Source organism: Melozone crissalis, unplaced genomic scaffold, assembly GCF_028551555.1.
Source record: "Melozone crissalis strain CALT ecotype California unplaced genomic scaffold, PUWL_Pcris_2 ptg000016l_1, whole genome shotgun sequence".
Lineage (NCBI taxonomy): Eukaryota > Metazoa > Chordata > Aves > Passeriformes > Passerellidae > Melozone > Melozone crissalis.
In genome coordinates this window covers 1,724,848-1,745,470 of record NW_026535794.1, presented here as the reverse complement: position 1 = coordinate 1,745,470, position 20,623 = coordinate 1,724,848, and the positions used below count along the sequence as shown (strand labels likewise).

Genomic DNA, 20,623 nt, shown 5'->3' with positions numbered 1-20,623 from the left:
TCTTTCCAAAAATATCAAGGATCCACTTTTCCTTCATTTAGAAAATTCCCAAATTTATGAAAACAAAGATTGGAAGAAGGAGCACCTGGATCCTGGAATTTCTTCAAAATTCCCATCATTTTATTTAAATAAAAAATCCTGGCAAACTTCCCATGGGACTCTCTCATTAATATAATAATTCTTGTAATTAATCTGTTATTTATTAAAGGATAAAATTTGGGAAAAATGGGGGAAAAAAACTTGGGGGGTTTGTTTTCCCAGAGTCACCTGGATAAGGTTTAGAATTCCTTGGAAAAATGACAAAAATTCCTTGGAAAAATGACAAAAATCCCAATTATTTAAAGGTTTGGACTTCCAATTTTTCTTCATTCCCAAAAATATCAAGGATCCACTTTTCCTTCATTTAGAAAATTCCCAAATTTATGAAAACAAAGATTGGAAGAAGGAGCACCTGGATCCTGGAATTTCAACAAAAATTCCAATGATTTTATTTCAATAAAAATTCCTGACAATCTTCCCATGGGATTCTGCCATTAATGAAATAATTATTGTAATTAATCTGTTACTCATTAAATGATAAAATTTGGGAAAATGGGAGCAAAAAACTTGGGGGTTTTGTTTTCCCAGAGTCACCTGGATAAGGCAAAAAATTCCTGGGAAAAATGAAGAAATTCCTGGGAAAAATGAAGAAATCCCAAGGAAAAAAGGACAAAAATCCCATTTTTTGAAAGCTTTGGATTTCCAATTTTTTGTTTCCAAAAAAATCAAGGAGCACTTTCCTTAATTTAGAAAATCAGGAAAACTTGGGGAAAACACCTGGAAAAAGCTTGGGGAGTTTTATTTTCCTGGATAAGAAAAAAAAATCCCAGGAAAAATGAAAAAAAATGGGATAAAACCTGTCAAAATTCAGATTTTTTAGGCTATTTTTAAATTATTATGGGATGCTGAGAACAGAATCCCAAATATCCATTGGGAATATCCCAAATATTTCTTTTCCCAAGGGAAATTCCAGCTCAGAGCACAAATCCAGCTGGGATTGGAGTTTTTATCCCATAATTTCTGGTTGTTTTCCTGGAATTTCCCAAAATCTGGGATAAATCTGTTTTTCCCAAGCCCTCCAGAATTCCAAGGTGTGGGATCACCCCTGAGGTCTCCCAAGGAGAAATAAAAATCTTGGAGCACGGGAAAATCGGGAAATTTGGGAACAGCAGCTTCCAAATGGAATTGGAAAAATCCTGAGTTGGGAAAAATAAGAAAAGGAGTGGTGGGAAAAATCTCCTCGAATTCCCAGAATTTTTAGGAGTTTTGGGATGAGCTTCCCTTCCCAGTCCAAGAAATCCCATTAAAAATTGGATTTTCCCATAGAAATTCTTTTTCTGGGAATTTTCCAGTGCAAAAAATAAATAAAAACCTCATCCTGAGCAAGGAAAGGAGATTTTTCCTGGGAATTATTTACAGGAAAAGGGGATTGAACTCCAACAAAAAAACCCTGAAGATGGAAATTCCAGCCCTTCCAGTGTTTTTGGGATCAGGAAAACCTCGGCTGGGGAGGAATTCTTCCCTTTAAAGGCAGCCAGGGATAAAATTCCCGCTTTTTCCAGCGAGGTTTGGTCCGGAAAATTGGGGAAAATTTGGGAAAATTCAGATTTTCCCCATGGATCAGGAGCTGTGGGAGTTTTCCTTTGCATGGAGCCGGATCCTCTGGATGTGTTCATAGCACGACTGGGGAGGGAAGAGAGGAAAAAAATCAGGGAAAAATTTGGGGAATTCTGGGATCACATCCCGGCAGAGAATCCCTGCTGATCCCAAGGAGAATTCCAACAGAATTCAATCTCTCTGGAATTAAGGATTAGGATTTTTTTCCAGCCCAGCAAGGGAATAAAATCCAAAAAATTCCATTCCAGAGAAGCTGGAATTTTGCTGGAATTCCTGGAAAAAAAATTTCCTTACCTCCAGTGTCGTCAGCAGGAAATCCAACATTCCTCCCTGGTTGGTCGGATCCATCAGATCCCGGATCAGGTGGATTTCAGCTCCCAGGTGTTGGATCCTACGGAAAAAAAAATCCCAAAATCCAGCAAAAATCTCAGGGCACGTAGAGGGGTTGGAATTTTGGAGAGGAAAACTCTGGAATTCCAGTGCTGGTGCATCTGGATCTGCTGGAGGTGTCTGGGATCTCAGAATTCCAGAATCTCTGAATCCCAGAACTCCGGAATCACAGAACCAGAGAATTCCAGAGTCACAGAATCCAAGAATTCCAGAATCCCAGAATTTCTGAACTCCAGAGTCCCAGAATCACAGAACTCCCCGTTTCCAGAATAACAGAATTCCAGAATCTCAGAATCCCAAAATTCCAGAGACCTGGAACTCCAGATTTCCAGAATCATAGAATTCCAGAGTCACAGAATCCAAGAATCGTGGAATCCCAGCATTCCAGAATTCCAGAACTCCAGATTTCCAGAATCACAGAAATCCCTATTTCCAGATTCATAGAATCCCAGAATCCCAGAATCACAGAATCCAAGAATTCCAGAATTCCAGAACTCCAGAGTCCCAGAATCATAGAACTCCAGAATCACAGAACTCCAGGTTTCCAGAAAAACAGAATTCCAGAATCTCAGAATCCCAGAATTCCAGAGTCCCGGAACTCCAGATTTCCAGAATCAGAGAATTCCAGAGTCACAGAATCCAAGAATCTCGGAATCCCAGAATCCCAGCATTCCAGATTTCCAGAACTCCAGGTTTCCAGAATCAGAGAATTCCACAATCTCAGAATCCCAGAATCCCAGAATCCCAGAGTCCTGGAACCCCAGTTTTCCAGAATCATAGAATTATGGACTCACAGAATCCAAAATATCAGAATCACAGAACTCCAGATTTCCAGAATCACAGAAATCCGTATTTCCAGATTCACAGAATTCCAGAATCACAGAATCCAAGAATTCCAGAATTCCAGAACTCCAGAATCACAGAAATCCAGCTTTCCAGAATCCCAGAATCTCCAGAATCTCAGAATTCCAGAATCACAGAACTGCAGCTTTCCAGAATCAGAGAATTCCAGAATTCTGGAATCCCAGAGTCCCAAAATCCCAGAGACCCGGAAGTCCAGATTTCCAGAATCACAGAATTCCAGAGTCACCGAATCCAAGAACCTTGGAATCCCAGAACTCCAGAATCACAGAATCATAGAATTCCAGATTTCCAGAACTCCAGATTTCCAGAATCACAGAAATCCATATTTCCAGATTCACAGAATTCCAGAATCACAGAATCCCTGAATCCCAGAATCACAGAACTCTGGAATTACAGAACTCCAGGTTTCCAGAATCATAGAATTCCAGAATTTCAGAATCCCAGAATCCTGGAACTCCAGATTTCCAGAATCATAGAATTCCAGAATCTCAGAATCCCAAAATTCCAGAACCCCAGAATTCCAGAATCCTGGAAATCCAGATTTCCAGAATCAGAGAATTCCACAATCTCAGGATCCCAGAATCCCAGAATCCCAGAGTCCTGGAACCCCAGTTTTCCAGAATCATAGAATTATGGACTCACAGAATCCAAAATATCAGAATCACAGAACTCCAGATTTCCAGAATCACAGAAATCCGTATTTCCAGATTCACAGAATTCCAGAATCACAGAATCCAAGAATTCCAGAACTCCAGAACTCCAGAATCAGAGAATTCCAGAATCTCAGAATCCCAGAATTCCAGAATTCTGGAATCCCAGAGCCCCAAAATCTCAGAGACCCGGAACTCCAGATTTCCAGAATCACAGAATTCCAGAGTCACCGAATCCAAGAATCTTGGAATCCCAGAACTCCAGAATCACAGAATCATAGAATTCCAGATTTCCAGAACTCCAGATTTCCAGAATCACAGAAATCCGTATTTCCAGATTCACAGAATTCCAGAATCACAGAATCCAAGAATTCCAGAATTCCAGAACTCCAGAATCACAGAATCATAGAAATCCAGAATCACAGAACTCCACATTTCCGGAATCAGAGAATTCCGGAGTCACAGAATCCAAGAATCTCGGAATCCCAGAATCCCAGCATTCCAGATTTCCTTTCCAGAATCATAGAATTATTCCAGAATCTCAGAATCCCGGCATTCCAGAATCCCAGAACTGCAGATTTCCAGAATCAGAGAGCTCCAGAATCACAGAATCCAAGAATCTCAGAATCCCAGAACTCCAAAATCCCAGAATCACAGAAATCCATATTTCCAGAGTCACAGAATTCCAGAGTCACAGAATCCAAGAATCTCGGAATCCCAGCATTCCAGAATCCCAGCACTCCAGAATCCTGAGATCCCAGAACTCCAGAGTGTTTGGGGCTGGGAAGCTCCTTCAGGAAAATCCATGAGCAGGGATTTCCCATTATCCCAATTTTTTCCAAGCACTTCCCACCGGGAACACCTCCAGGGATGGATCAGCCACAACTTTGGGATGCTCCATCCCAAGAAAATTCCAGATCCATCCATAGGAAATTCCAACTGCTGGATGGAATTTTGGATTCCTCATCTCCCAACAGAATCCCAGTCCCTGCTGAGGGTGGAAAATTCCTGTGGGAATTCCAGAATTCCAGAGTGTTTGGGGTTGGAAAGGTCCTTAAAGACGATCCATGGGCAGGGATCTCCCACTATCCCAACCTTCAGTGGGATAAGAGATGGAGATTCTGGAATTCTGGGATAAAACGAATCTGATTTTCCATGAAAAGCCTGGAATATCATCTGGGATAAGGCACAGACAGTCTGGAATTCTGGGATAAAAGGAATCTCATTTCCATGAAATATCCTTTGGGATAAAACATGGACTCTCTGAAATTCCAGGATAAAAGGAATCATTTTTTCCATTAAAACTCTGGAATAGCCTTTGGGATAAAAACACAGACACTTTGGAATTCTGGGATAAAAGGAATCTGATTTTCCTTTAAATATTCTTTGGGATAAAAGATGGACACGCTGGAATTCTGGGATAAAAGGAATCTGATTTCCATGAAATATCCCTTGGGATAAAACACAGATCCTCTGGAATTCCGGGATAAAAAGAATCTGATTTTCCCATTAAAACCCTGGAATTCCTCTGGGATAAGACACAGACACTCCAGAAATCTGGGATAAAAGGAACTTCATTCCCATGAAATATCCTTTGGGATAAAACACGAACACTCTGGAATTCTGAGATAAAAGGAATCTGACTTTCCATGAAAACCCTGGAACAGGGTCTGAGATAAGACACAGAGACTCCGAAATTCTGGGATAAAAGGAATCTCATTCCCATGAAATATCCTTTGGGATAAAACACGGACACTTTGGAATTCTGGGATAAAAAGAATCCCATTCCCATGAAATATTGTCTGGGATAAGCCATGGACACCTTGGAATTCTGAAGGGATTCTGATTTTCCATGAGATGTCCTTTGGGATAAGACACGGGCACTCTGGAATTCCAAGATAAAAGGAATCTGATTTTCCATTAAATATCCTTTGGGATAAGGCACAGACGCCCTGGAATTGTGGGATAAAAGGAATCTGATTTTCCATGAAATATTGTCTGGGACAAGACCTGGACACTTTAGAATTCTGGGATGAAAGGAATCTGATTTTCCATTAAATATTGTCTGGGATAAGACACGGGCACTCTGGAATTCTGGGATAAAAGGAATCCCATTCCCATGAAATATCCTTTGGGATAAAACACAGACACTCTGGAATTGTGGGATAAAATGAATCTGATTTTCCATGAAAATCCTGGAAGAGGGTCTGAGATAAGACACAGAGACTCCGAAATTCTGGAATAAAAGGAATCTCATTCCCATGACATAATCGTTGGGATAAAAGATGGACAGTCTGGAATTCTGGAATAAAGAGAATCTCATTTCCACGAAATATCCTTTGGGATAAAACACAGACACTCCAGAATTCTGGGACAAAAGGAATCTGATTTTCCTTTAAATATTCTTTGGGATAAAACACGAACACTCCAGAATTCCACCCGCACTTTACATCCCAAAAACCCAACCGCGCCTCTAGGAAAAAAACAACACCAAAAACCCCAACACATCCAACCGCAAATCCCGAAAGTTTTCATTGGAATTCTTCCGGTTGGAAACATTCCAGAGGGAACGAACTCCACTCACTTGGCTCGGGACACGACGAACACGAGGAGCGGCAGGAGGTCGTCCATGGGCAGCCGGTACTCGGCGCCGCGCAGCCGCGACACCGTCAGCTCCAGCTCCTCGTACGTCCTGCGCAGGATCTCCAGCTTCTCCCGCGGGTCCACCGTCGTGCTGGGGGGGGAAAACAAACATGGAAAAGCTGCCTCTGGAAAAACGGGGTTTAGGAAAAAAAATTAGGGATGAAAGGATTGATGGGTTGGTTCCAAAGGGTGGAGGAAAGAGAAGGAACAAGAGCCAGGGCCAGGAGATGTTCCAGGCTGGAATGGGACATTCTTGGTGTTTCCAGTATTGGATGGGACATTCCAGGTGTCTCCCATATGGACTGGGACATTCCTGGTCTCTCTCATATGGAATGGGACATTCCTGGGATCTCCCATATTGAATGGGACATTCCTGGAGATCCTCTTCTGGAGGATCTCCAGCTTCTCCTGCGGGTCCACCGTCGTGCTGGGGGGGGGAAAAACAAACGTGGAAAAGCTGCACCCGGAAAAACGGGGTTTAATTAAAAAAAATATAAATTAAGGGATTAAGGGATTTCAGGAGATTTGGAGTTCGTGGATTGGCTCCAAAGGGTGGAGGAAAGAGGAGGCACCAAGAGAAGCCAGGGACAGGAGATGTCCCAATGGGTGAATGGGACATTCCTGGTGTTTCCAATGTTGGACGGGACATTCCTGGTGTCTCTCATATGGAATTGGACGTTCCTGGTGTCTCCCATATGGAATTGGACGTTCCTGGTGTCTGTCATATGGAATTGGACATTCCTGGGATCTCCAGGCTGGAATGGGATATTCTTGGTGTTTCCAATATTGGATGGGACATTCCAGGTGTCTCCCATATGGACTGGGACATTCCTGGTCTCTCTCATATGGAATGGGACATTCCTGCGATCTCCCATATTGAATGGGACATTCCTGGAGATCCTCTTCTGGAGGATCTCCAGCTTCTCCCGCGGGTCCACCGTCGTGGAAAAGCTGCACCCGGAAAAACGGGGTTTAATTAAAAAAAATATAAATTAAGGGATTAAGGGATTTCAGGAGATTTGGAGTTCATGGATTGGCTCCAAAGGGTGGAGGAAAGAGGAGGCACCAAGAGAAGCCAGGGACAGGAGATGTCCCAATGGGTGAATGGGACATTCCTGGTGTTTCCAATGTTGGATGGGACATTCCTGGTGTCTCTCATATGGAATTGGACGTTCCTGGTGTCTGTCATATGGAATTGGACGTTCCTGGTGTCTGTCATATGGAATGGGACATTCCTGGGATCTCTAATAGTAGATGGGACATTCCTGGTGTCTCCCATATGGAATTGGACATTCCTGGTGTCTCCCATATGGAATTGGACATTCCTGGGATCTCCAGGCTGGAATGGGATATTCTTGGTGTTTCCAATATTGGATGGGACATTCCAGGTGTCTCCCATATGGACTGGGACATTCCTGGTCTCTCTCATATGGAATGGGACATTCCTGGGATCTCCCATATTGAATGGGACATTCCTGGAGATCCTCTTCTGGAGGATCTCCAGCTTCTCCCGCGGGTCCACCGTCGTGCTGGGGGGGGGAAAACAAACGTGGAAAAGCTGCACCCGGAAAAACGGGGTTTAATTAAAAAAAATATAAATTAAGGGATTAAGGGATTTCAGGAGATTTGGAGTTCGTGGATTGGCTCCAAAGGGTGGAGGAAAGAGGAGGCACCAAGAGAAGCCAGGGACAGGAGATGTCCCAATGGGTGAATGGGACATTCCTGGTGTTTCCAATGTTGGACGGGACATTCCTGGTGTCTCTCATATGGAATTGGACGTTCCTGGTGTCTCCTGTATGGAATTGGACACTCCTGGTGTCTGTCATATGGAATTGGACATTCCTGGGATCTCCAGGGTGGAATGGGACATTCTTGGTGTTTCCAATATTAGATGGGACATTCCAGGTGTCTCCCATATGGGTTGGGACATTCCAGGTGTCTCCCATATGGACTGGGACATTCCTGGGATCTCCCATATTGAATGGGACATTCCAGGAGATCCTCTTCTGGCGGATCTCCAGTTTCTCACGCGGATCCACCGTGGTGCTATGGGGGTAATAGAGGGGGTAAAAGCTGCACCCGGAAAAACGGGGTTTAGGAAAAAAAAATTAGGGATGAAAGGATTGATGGGTTGGCTCCAAAGGGTGGAGGAAAGAGGAGGCACTGAGGTTGGGCGAGAAGATATTCCAGGGTGGAATGGGACATTCCAGAGATCTCCAATATTGGATTGGACATTCCTGGTGCCTCAAATATGGAATGGGACATTCCTGGGATTTCCCATGTGGAATGGGACACTCCTGGTGTCTCCTGTATGGAATGGGACATTCCTGGGATCTCCCAAGTGGAATGGGACATTCCTGGTGTCTCCCATATGGAATTGGACACTCCTGGTGTCTCCTGTATGGAATGGGACATTCCTGGGATCTCCCAAGTGGAATGGGACATTCCTGGGATTTCCCATATGGAATGGGACATTCCTGGTGTCTCTCAAATATTAAATTAGACATTCCTGGAGATCGTCTTCCGCAGGATCTCCAGTTTCTCACGCAGATCCACTGTGGTGCTATGGGGGTAATAGAGGGGGTAAAAGCTGCACCCAGAAAAACGGGGTTTAGGAAAAAAAAATTAGGGATGAAAGGATTGATGGGTTGGCTCCAAATGGCGGAGGAAAGAGGAGGCACCAAGAGAAGCCAGGGACAGGAGATGTTCCAGGGTGGAATGGGACACTCCTGGTGTCTCCCATATCAGACAGGACATTCCTGGTGTCTCAAATACGGAATGGGACATTCCTGGTGTCTCCCATATCAGACAGGACATTCCTGGTGTCTCCCATATCAGACAGGACATTCCTGGTGTCTCAAATATGGAATGGGACATTCCTGGTGTCTCAAATACGGAATGGGACATTCCTGGTGTTTCCAATACAGAATGGGACACTCCCGGTGTTTCCAATACAGAATGGGACATTCCTGGGATCTCCCATATGGAATGGGACACTCCTGGTGTTTCCAATACAGAATGGGACATTCCTGGGATCTCCCATATGGAATGGGACATTCCCGGTGTTTCCAATACAGAATGGGACACTCCTGGTGTTTCCAATACAGAATGGGACATTCCTGGGATCTCCCATATGGAATGGGACATTCCTGGTGTTTCCAATATTGGATGAGATGTTCCTGGTGTCTCCCAAGTGGAATGGGACATTCCTAGAGATCCTCTCCTAAAGGATTTCCAGCTTCTCCCTGGGATCCACTGTGGTGCTGTCGGGGTAAAAGAGCCGTGGAAAAGCTGCATCTGGAAAAACGGGGTTTAATTTAAAAAAAATTAAATTAGGGATTAAGGGATTTCGGGAGATTTGGAGTTCATGAATTGGCTCCAAAGGGTGAAGGAAAGAGGAGGCACCAAGAGCCAGTGCCAGGAGATATTCCAGGGTGGAATGGGACATTCCTGGGATCTCCAATATTGGATGGGACATTGCTGGTGTCTCCAATATGGGATGGGACATTCCTGTCCATTTTCCCCAGGGTGGAATTCCTGGTATCTCCAAGGTGGATCCCATCCCACTGATCGACTCAAACTCTTGGGATGCTCCACTGGATGGATGACCCTCCTGGAGCTCAAATCCAGAGGAACAGGCTCTGGAATGCCAGGATATCCCAGCCAAGCCAAATCTGCCCTCCAGGTGACAACAGTGAATTCCCTTTGATGCAAGATTTTGTGTGGAATCATCACTCTGGAATGGTTTAGGGTTGGAAGAGACCTTAAGGAACATCTCATCCCATTCCATGGGCAGGGACATGTCCCACTATCCCAGGATTCTCCAAACCCAGTCCAACCTTTCCTTGGACACTTCAAAGGATCCAGGGACAACCACAGCTCCTCTGGGAATTCCATCCCAGCCCCTCCCCATTCCCACAGGGAAAATTCCTTCCCAAGCTTCTTTTCCAGCTGGAGAAGGAAAGGCAGAGCTGGGGGAAGGCAACTTGGAGGAGTGGGAACGTTCCCAGAAAAGCCAAGGGCTACTAAAGGATCCCAAATCCAACATGGAATAATCCCAACCCAAATCCCACTCCAGGTCTGACTGTAGGAGCTGCTCCAGAGCCATTTTCCACAGGGAGAAAACATGGAATGGTTTGGGTGGGAAGGGACCCTAAGGATGATCCCATTCCATGGCCAAGGACAATTCCCACTGTCCCAGGCTGCTCCTGGCCTTGGGCACTGCCAGGGATCCAGGGGCAGCCACAGCTGCTCTGGGAATTCCATCCCAGCCAGGAATTCCTGCCCAGGGAATATCTGTGGGAAGTGAAGATGCTGAGCAGGAAATTGCTGGATTTCATTATGGATGCCTTCATGAAATTTTGGAGGGAAAAATTCCATGGAATTCACTTTGAACCAGAAAGAACATCCCAAACAACTTTTCCTTAAATAATGAATGGAATGGCCCAGGAATGCTTTTGAAACAGGTACAAATTCCTGGCATTCCCCAAAAAAAAAAAAAAAAACCTGGATTTGAGTGGGAAGAGCCGGACAGGGACTCACATGAGCTTCTGCAGGCACTCGGTGGCTGACAGGAAACATTTGTCCTTGATCAGGGAGCGCCTCTGGAAAAGAGACAGGGATACCTTTGGAATACCGGGGGCAGAGATTCCAGAGCCATCCCACAAAACCTCCATGGAAATCCACGGGCAGAGCCTCCGGATGGGAGCTGATCATGGAGCTCGGATTCCTGGGATTCGCTGGGAGAAGCTCTGTCCCCATCCAAGCCCAATTCCATGTCCCGTTCCCATTCCCGGCTGGCTCCGAGCATTTTCCTTACCTGGTTGGAGGTCAGGGTGAGGTCTTTGAGAGGCCACAGGTGCCTGGAAAGGGAAAAGCAGGAATTAGGATGGATTCCATCCTGAATCCCATCAGTTCTCCCATCTCCTCATCCAAGGCGCTGCCAAAGCCTCGGAGGCTCCGCTTGCTCCTCTCCTGGCCCTGCTCCAGGTGGGATTTGCCTCAGGAACCTGGGAGCTCCCATCCCATGGATCCACTTCCCTGGGAGCTCCCATCCCATGGATCCACTTCCATGGGAGATCCCATTCCAGGGATCCACCTCCCTGGGTGCCTCCATGCCATGGATCCAATTCCCTGGGAATTCCAGCCCATGGATCCACTTCCATCAGAGCTCCATTCCATGGATCCACTTCCCTGGGAGCTCCCATTCCATGGATCCACTTCCCTGGGAGCTCCCATCCCATGGATCCACTTCCATGGGAGATCCCATTCCAGGGATCCACTTCCATGGGAGATCCCATTCCAGGGATCCACCTCCCTGGGTGCCTCCATGCCATGGATCCAATTCCCTGGGAATTCCAGCCCATGGATCCACTTCCATCAGAGCTCCATCCCATGGATCCAATTCCCTGGGAGCTCCCATCCCATGGATCCACTTCCCTCAGTTCCCATCCCATGGATCCACTTCCCTGGGAGATCCCATTCCAGGGATCCACTTCCCTGGGAGCTCCCATCCCATGGATCCACTTCCATGGGAGATCCCATTCCAGGGATCCACCTCCCTGGGTGCCTCCATGCCATGGATCCAATTCCCTGGGAATTCCAGCCCATGGATCCACTTCCATCAGAGCTCCATTCCATGGATCCACTCCTATCAGAGCTCCCATCCCCTGGATCCACTTCCCTGGGAATTCCATCCCCTGGATCCACTTCCCTGGAAGCCTCCATTCCCATGGATCCATTTCCCTGGGTGCCTCCATCCCCATGGATCCACTTCCATCAGAGGACCCATCCCATGGATCCACTTCTCTCCATGCCACTTCCCTGGAAACCTCCATCCCCATGGATCCATCTCCCAGGGAGTTTCCATCCCATGGATCCACTTTCCTCCATCCTATGGATCCACTTCCCTGGGAGATCCCATCCCATGGATCCACTTCCCTCAGGGATCCCATCCCATGGATCCACTTCCCTGGGAGATCCCATTCCATGGATCCACTTCCATCAGAACTCCATCCCATGGATCCACTTTTCTCCATTTCATGGATCCACTTCCCTGGTGCCTCCATCCCATGGATCCACTTCCCTGAGAGCTCCCATCCCATGGATCCATTTCCATCAGAGCTCCCATCCCATGGATCCACTTCCCTGGGAGCTCCCATCCCACGGATCCACTTCCCTGGGAGCTCCCATCCCACGGATCCACTTCCCTCCATCCCATGGATCCCCCTCCCTGGCAGCCTTCGTCCCATGGATCCACTTCCCTGGGAGCTCCCATCCCCTGGATCCACTCCTATCAGAGCTCCCATCCCATGGATCCACTTCCCTGGGTGCCTACATCCCCATGGATCCATATCCCTGGGAGCTCCCATTCCATAGATCCAATTCCCTGGGAATTCCAGCCCATGGATCCAGTTCCCTCCATCCCATGGATCCCCCTCCCTGGCAGCCTTTGTCCCATGGATCCACTTCCCTGGGAGCTCCCATTCCATGGATCCACTCCTATCAGAGCTCCCATCCCATGGATCCCCTTCCCTGGGAATTCCATCCCATGGATCCACTTCCCTGGGAGCTCCCATCCCATGGATCCACTTCCCTGGGAATTCCATCCCATGGATCCCCTTCCCTGGGAGTTCCCATCCCATGGATCCACTTCCCTCAGTTCCCATCCCATGGATCCCCTTCCCTGGGAATCCCATCCCATGGATCCACTTCCCTGGGAGTTCCCATCCCATGGATCCACTTCCCTCAGTTCCCATCCCATGGATCCACTTCCCTGGGAGCTCCCATCCCATGGATCCCCTTCCCTGGGAGATCCCATCCCATGGATCCACTCCTATCAGAGCTCCCATTCCATGGATCCACTTCCCTGGGAGTTCCCATCCCCACGGATCCACTTCCCTGGGAGTTCCCATCCCATGGATCCACTCCTATCAGAGCTCCCATCCCATGGATCCCCTTCCCTGGGAGATCCCATCCCATGGATCCCCTTCCCTGGGAATTCCATCCCATGGATCCCCTTCCCTGGGAATCCCATCCCATGGATCCCCTTCCCTGGGAGATCCCATCCCATGGATCCACTTCCCTGGGAATTCCATCCCATGGATCCACTTCCCTGGGAGCTCCCATCCCATGGATCCACTTCTATCAGAGCTCCCATTCCATGGATCCACTTCCCTGGGAGTTCCCATCCCCACGGATCCACTTCCCTGGGAGTTCCCATCCCATGGATCCACTTCCATCAGAGGTCCCATCCCATGGATCCCCTTCCCTGGGAATCCCATCCCATGGATCCCCTTCCCTGGGAGATCCCATCCCATGGATCCCCTTCCCTGGGAGATCCCATCCCATGGATCCCCTTCCCTGGGAATCCCATCAGAGTTTGCATTCCTCAGGGATGATCCTGGGACAATCCATGAGAAATTTTGGCACTTTTGGATCCAACTCCTCTCATTTCTTTTGGATGGAATCCAATTGAGACCCTGGACCTGCTGCGCTCCTGAAATCCCAGAGGAAAATTCCCAAGCTGCTTCCCATCACTTCCAGAGGTGGATCCAGGAGCAGGAATGGATGAGGGAAACATCTGCCTCCACTTTTTCCATCTTTTCAGTGGATATTCCCACATTTTAACAGGGAATACCATGGAATGAACATTCCTTTTCCAAGATATTTAACAATTCCAGCTGATTTGGAGAAAAAAATTTGGGAATTTTCCACACAAAAATGAGGATTAGCAGGGATAACAGCAGCTTTCCAGTACCAATTCTCCTTCCAACCAAACATTCCCAAGTAGAAATTCTGGGAGAAATTCCAGTGAAAAACTGGGAAAAACCAATGCTGGATTCAACAACAACTCAACCTTTCTGGGATTTTCCCAGGGGATGGAAAAATCCCGCTTACTTCTGCACATCCAGGAACTCCAGGAGCTGGATATCCGGGTAGAGGCTGAGCTCCACGATTCCCTGGCAGTAGAGCTCGTCCTCGCGCTGGTGCTGGAGCATGTAGAGCATGGAGAGCTCGGGATAGAATCCGGGCAGGATCAGCGGCAGCACCAGGCTGGGGCCCTTCCCGAGACTGGAAAACAGGGAAAAAACCTGGGATTTTCCAGGGAAATCCATGTGGATATTCCCAAACCTATGAGGGCATTTCTGAGGAATTCTCCTTGTTTTCCGCTCTTCCGAGTTTGGCATGGTTGGGTTGTGGTGGCCACGAGTTGGTCCAAGAGGGTCTGGTGCTCCAGGAGATCTCCAGGGAATTCACTGGGAGAAACCTGGAGCTCAAGGTGATCTCCAGGGAATTCACTGGGAGAAACCTGGAGCTCAGTATCTCTGGAGTCATCAGGAAAAACCTGGAGCTCCAGGAGATCTTTGGAGTCCCTGGGAAAACCAGGAGCAGGAGGGGATCTCCAGGAAATTCACTGGGATAAACCCGGAGCTCCACAAGATCTTTGGAGTCCCTGGGAAAATCTGGAGCTCCAGGAGATCTTGGAGTCACCAGGAAAACCTGGAGCTCCAGGAGATGTCCAGGGACTTTACTGGGAGAAACCTGGAGCTCCAGATCTCCAGAGTCATCAGGAAAAACCTGAAGCTCCACGAGATGTATGGAGTCCCTGGGAAAATCTGGAGCAGCAAGAGATCTCCAGGAAATTCACTGGGAGAAACCTGGAGATCCAAATCTCCGGAGTCACCAGGAAAACCTGGAGCTCCAGACCTCCAGAGTCCCAGGAAAAACTTGGAGCTCCAGGAGAATGTTTGGAGCCGCTGGGAAAAACCTGGAGCTCCAGGAGATTTCGAGGAAATTCACTGGAAAAAAACCAGGAGCTCAAGATCTCTGGAGTCATCAGGAAAACCTGGAGCTCCAGGGGATCTTTGGAGCCACTGGGAAAACCTGGAGCAGCAGGAGATGTCCAAGAAATTCAGTGGGAGAAACCGGGAGCTCCAGATCTCTGGAATCACCAGGAAAACCTGGAGCTCCAGATCTCCAGAGTCATCAGGAAAAACCTGAAGCTCTATGAGATGTTTGGAGTCCCTGGGAACATCTGGAGCAGCAGGAGATCTCCAGGAAATTCACTGGGATAAACCCGGAGCTCCACAAGATCTTTGGAGTCCCTGGGAAAACCTGGAGCTCCAGGAGATCTTGGAGTCACCAGGAAAACCTGGAGCTCCAGGAGATGTCCAGGAAATTCACTGGGAGAAACCTGGAGCTCCAGATCTCCAGAGTCCTTGGGAAAACCTGGAGCAGCAGGAGACCTTCAGGAAATTCATTGGGAAAAACCAAGAGCTCCAGATCTCTGGAGTTACCAGGAAAATCCTGGAGCTCCGGGAGAGCTCCAAAGTCACTGGGAAAACCTGGAACAGCAGGAGATCTCCAGGAAATTCACTGGGAGAAACCTGGAGCTCCAGATCTCCAGAGTCCCAGAAAAAACCTGGAGCTCCAGGAGAATGTTTGGAGCCGCTGGGAAAAACCGGGAACAGCAGGAGATGTCCAAGAAATTCACTGGGAGAAACCTGGAGCTCCAGATCTCCAGAGTCACCAGGAAAACCTGGAGCTCCAGATCTCCATGGGATGGGAGCTCCAATGGAAGTGGAGTCACCAGGAGAAACCTGGAGATCTTTGGAGGCACTGGGAAAAACCTGAGCGCTAATCCTGGCTCAAACAAAGGCTGGGCACTAATCCTGGCTCAAGCAGACAAACACGAGCCCAGCGCTTCCCGAATTCCACGACCCCTCATAAATCCCACCGGGATCCGAACACGGAACCTCCGGAGGCGCCACCAACCTGGGATCCGCATCCTCCGAGGGCGCGCGGCCCTTCCGCTCCAGGGCCACCCGCAGCAAACCCCTGGAGAGAAAAAACAAGGATCAGCTCCTTCCTCGGTTTATTGAAGGATAATTTGTTCCCAAAGGAGGCGCTGTCCCGGCACCCAGTGGGAGATCAGTGAAAATCCCTGGAATTCCGGCAGAGCGGTTGCAGTGTTTGAGGGGTTTCTGCTGGAGCAGCAGAAGCACCAGGAACGGCTGAGAATTCCAGAATTTCCATGGATTCTAAAGAGCACAGTGGTGACAATTCCCGATCCCACTGTGGAAAAGCAGCTGGGCTTTGTCGTGATGTCCCAGCGAATCCTGGAATGGTTCAGGTTGGATTTTAGGAAGGAATTCCTGGCTGGGATGGAATTCCCAGAAAATCTGTGGCTGCCCCTGGATCCCTGGAAGTGTCCAAGGAGAGGTTGGACGGGGCTTGGAGCACCCTGGGATAGCAGGAAGGGATTGGAGCTGGATGAGATTTCCAACCCAAAGCATTCCAGGATCCCATTTTTCCTTCAGTCGTGGATTTCCAGCCACGGGGATTTGTGCTCTGATTGACGCTGTCACCTTGAGGAAGGAACTCTGCCAGGAACTCCCAAAGGCTCCCAAGAACTCCTAAAGACTCCCAGGAACTCCAAAGAGCTCCCAAGAATTACAAAGAGCTCCAAAGAATTCTGAAGAACTCCCAAAAGCTCCCAAAAATTCCCAAAAATTAGAAAGAACTGCCAAGAATTCTGAAGAATTCTCAAGAATTACAAAGAGCTCCCAAGAACTCCAAAGAATTCCCAAGAACTGCTAAGAATTCCAAAGAATTCCGAAGAATTCCCAAGAACTCCCAAGAATTCCAAAGAATTCCCAAGAACTCCCAGAGAACTCCCAGAGAACTCCCAATTACAAAGAACTCACAAGAACTTACAAGAATTACAAAGAGCTCCCAAGAATTTGGAAGAACTCCCAAGAATTACAAAGGACTCCCAAGAATTCTGAAGAATTCCCAAGAGTTTCAAAGAACTCCCAAGAATTCTCAAGAATTCCAAAGAATTAAAAAGAACTCCCAAGAACTCTGAAGAATTCCCATGAATTCCAAAGTACTCCCAAGAATCTCAAAGAATTCCCATGAATTCCAAAGTACTCCCAAGAATTTCAAAGAACTCCCAAGAATTCTGAAGAATTCCCAAGAATTCGGAAGAACTCCCAAGAATTCGGAAGAACTCCCAAGAATTCCCAAGAATTACAAAGAGCTCCCAAGAATTCTGAAGAATTCCCATGAATTTCAAAAAATTCCCAAGAATTCCAGACTACTCTCAAGAACTCCCAAGAGCTCCCAAGAATTCCAAAGAATTCCAAAGAATTCCAAAGTACTCCCAAGAATTCCCATGAATTCTCAAGAATTACAAAGAGCTCCCAAGAATTCCCATGAATTCCAAACAATTCCAAAGAATTCCCAAGAATTCCGAAGAACTCCCTCCCAAGAATTCTGAGGAACTCCCAAGAATTCCCAAGAATTCCAAAGAGCTCCCAAGAATTCCCAAGAATTCTGAAGAATTCCCAAGAATTCCCAAGCATTCCCAAGAATTACAAAGAGCTCCCAAGAATTCCCAAGAATTCAGAAGAATTCCCAAGAATTCCCAAGAATTCAGAAGAATTCCCAAGAATTACAAAGAGCTCCCAAGAATTCCCAAGAATTCAGAAGAATTCCCAACAATTACAAAGAGCTCCCAAGAATTCCCATGAATTCTGAAAAATTCCCAAGAATTACAAAGAGCTCCCAAGAATTCCCAAGAATTCAGAAGAATTCCCAAGAATTACAAAGAGCTCCCAAGAATTCCCATGAATTCAGAAGAATTCCCAAGAATTCAGAAGAACTCCCAAGAATTCCAAAGAATTCCCAAGAACCTGCGAAGAATTCTCTAGAATTGCCAAAAGAACTCCCAAAAAAACTCCCAAGAATTCTGAAAAATTCCCAAGAATTACAAAGAGCTCCCAAGAATTCCCAAGAATTCAGAAGAATTCCCAAGAATTCCCAAGAATTCAGAAGAATTCCCAAGAATTCTCAAGAATTCAGAAGAATTCCCAAGAATTACAAAGAGCTCCCAAGAATTCGGAGGAAGTCCCAAAGAAGTCCCAAAGAGGTCTCAAAGAAGTCCCAAGAATTACAAAGAGCTCCCAAGAATTCTGAAGAAATCCCAAGAATTACAAAGAACGCCCAAGAATTCCCAAGGACTCCCAAGAATTCCCAAGAATTCCCAAGGACTCCCAAGAATTCCCAAGAATTCCCAAGGACTCCCAAGGATTCCAAAGAATTCCCAAGGACTCCCAAGAATCCCCAAGAACGCCCGAGAAAACAGGAGCACAAATCAGCCCCAGCTCCAAATCCCACGATCCCGAACCCCCATCCCACGCTCGCACCCCTCGGCACAGCTCCCTCTGGACTCACCGGTAGAATTCCCAGATTTTCCTGGAGTAGAACTTGACCTCCTCCTGCGCCATGGCCAGCAGGTGCCGGCTGGCGCCGACGCCCGAATACGTCGCCCGGAACGCCGCGGTCACAGCCCGGAGCAGCTTCCCCAAGGGATGCAGGGGAGATTCCAACGCCTGGAAATTCCGATTTCACGGATCAGGAGGAGAGGGAAAACCCCGAAAGGGCACCTGGATTTCTCCTGGGATTCTTGATGATTCAATTCTTGATTATAATTTCTAGAATGAATTTTTCCCTCGCCCACTTTTGCCTGGAGCACCTTTTGTTCCCTCTGGAATATCCCAGCAAATCCCAACTGGAGAAGGGATCAGGGAGCATTTAAGACCCCAAATTCCAGCTGGGAATATATCATATATGATTATATAATTAAAAAATTGAATAATAAAGAATTTATATAATAAATTTTTCCCTGGAGCACCTTTTGTGGCCTCTGGAATATCCCAGCAAATCCCAACTGGAGAAGGGATCAGGGAGCATTTAAGACCCCAAATTCCAGCTGGGAATATATCATATATGATTATATAATTAAAAAATTGAATAATAAAGAATTTATATAATAAATTTTTCCCTGGAGCACCTTTTGTGGCCTCTGGAATATCCCAGCAAATCCCAACTGGAGAAGGGATCAGGGAGCATTTAAGATCCCAAATTCCAGCTGGGAATTATAGAAATTTATTTTTTTTCTATAATTTTTTCTTTCTATTTTTTCTATTTTTTTTTTATTTTTTCTTTCTATTTTTTCTATTTTTTTTTTCTATTTTTTTTCTATTTTTATAAGATCCCCATTTTTATTAATTAAAAATGATTATATAATTATAATCATAATTATAGTTACGATTATATAATGATTTAATTATTGAAATAATAAAAAATGATTATATAATTATTATTTCATTATTTAATTAAAAAATGATTATATAATTAAAAAGATTCAATTTTTAATTATATAATCATATGTTATATATTCCCAGCTGGGATTTGGGATCTTAATTAGAAAGAAAAAATAGAAAAAAAATTTGGAAAAAAAAATTAGAAAAAATAGAAAAAAATTAAAAAAACGATAGAAGAAATAGAAAGAAAAAATAATAAAAAAAAATAGAAAAAATAGAAAGAAAAAATTATAGAAAAAAAAAATTTTCTATAATTCCCAGCTGGAATTTCGGATCTTCGGGATGCCTTAAATGCTCCCTGATCCCTTCTCCAGTTGGGATTTGCTGGGATATTCCAGAGGCAACAAAAGGTGCTCCAGGGAAAAGTGGGTGAGGGAAAAATTCATTCTAGAAATTCTTTATTATTCCATTTTTAATTATATAATCATATGTTATATATTTTTAAAGTCAATTCTCTATTTTTAATAAATTCTTTATTATTAAATTCTCCATTTATTTTCAAATTCTGTATTACTACATTTTCCAGTATATAATTATATGGTTTTAAAATAAATTTTCTATTATTAAATTTTCTATTTACTAATAACGTCTCTATTATTAAAATCTCAATTTATTATTAAATTATTCATTACTAAAATCTCTATTATGTAAATTCTCTATTTAGTATGAAATTATCTATTATTCTCTATCATGAAATTCTTTATAAAATTCTCTATTGTTAAAATATTTATTACATTAAATTCTCTATTATTCTCTATATTATTATTCCCTATTTATAATAAAAATCTCCATAATTAAATTCTCTTTTTATTAATACACTCTTAATTATCAAACTTTATATGCATTGTTACATTATTATTAAATTCTCTATTTATTATTAAATTATTTTTTAAGTGCTCTAAGAAATATTAAATTTTTTATTATTAAATTTCCCATTTATTATATAAATTCTGTATTTACTAGTGAATTCTCTATTATTAAATCCCCTTTTTTATTAATAATTCTCCATTTGTTATATAAAGTCTCTATTATTAATTTTATAATTCAACATCAAATTTATTATTAAATGCTTTAGTATCAAATTGGCTATTTATTATTAAATTCTCAATTATTATTAAATTCTCTGTTATATAAATTTTCTATTATTAAATTTTCTTTTCATTATTAAATTCCCTATAAATTCTCTATTATTAAATTATCTATTATACTAAATTCTCCATTATTAAATTCCCTATTTATTAAAGCTCC

At 45.0% G+C, this 20,623-nt stretch overlaps 1 protein-coding gene across 1 annotated transcript in view; it reads right to left on the bottom strand.

Moving 5' to 3' along the window:
• Positions 1–1,631: 1,631 nt before the first annotated feature.
• The window catches only part of ALS2CL (ALS2 C-terminal like), a 57,210-nt gene continuing 38,218 nt past the window's right edge, over positions 1,632–20,623 (bottom strand). The window contains 8 exon segments of the mRNA XM_054273864.1: positions 1,632–1,722; positions 1,951–2,047; positions 6,145–6,294; positions 10,746–10,807; positions 11,023–11,065; positions 14,103–14,276; positions 15,981–16,043; positions 18,444–18,601. Of these exon segments, the coding sequence (XP_054129839.1) occupies positions 1,660–1,722; positions 1,951–2,047; positions 6,145–6,294; positions 10,746–10,807; positions 11,023–11,065; positions 14,103–14,276; positions 15,981–16,043; positions 18,444–18,601 (810 nt within the window). The 3' untranslated portion in view covers positions 1,632–1,659.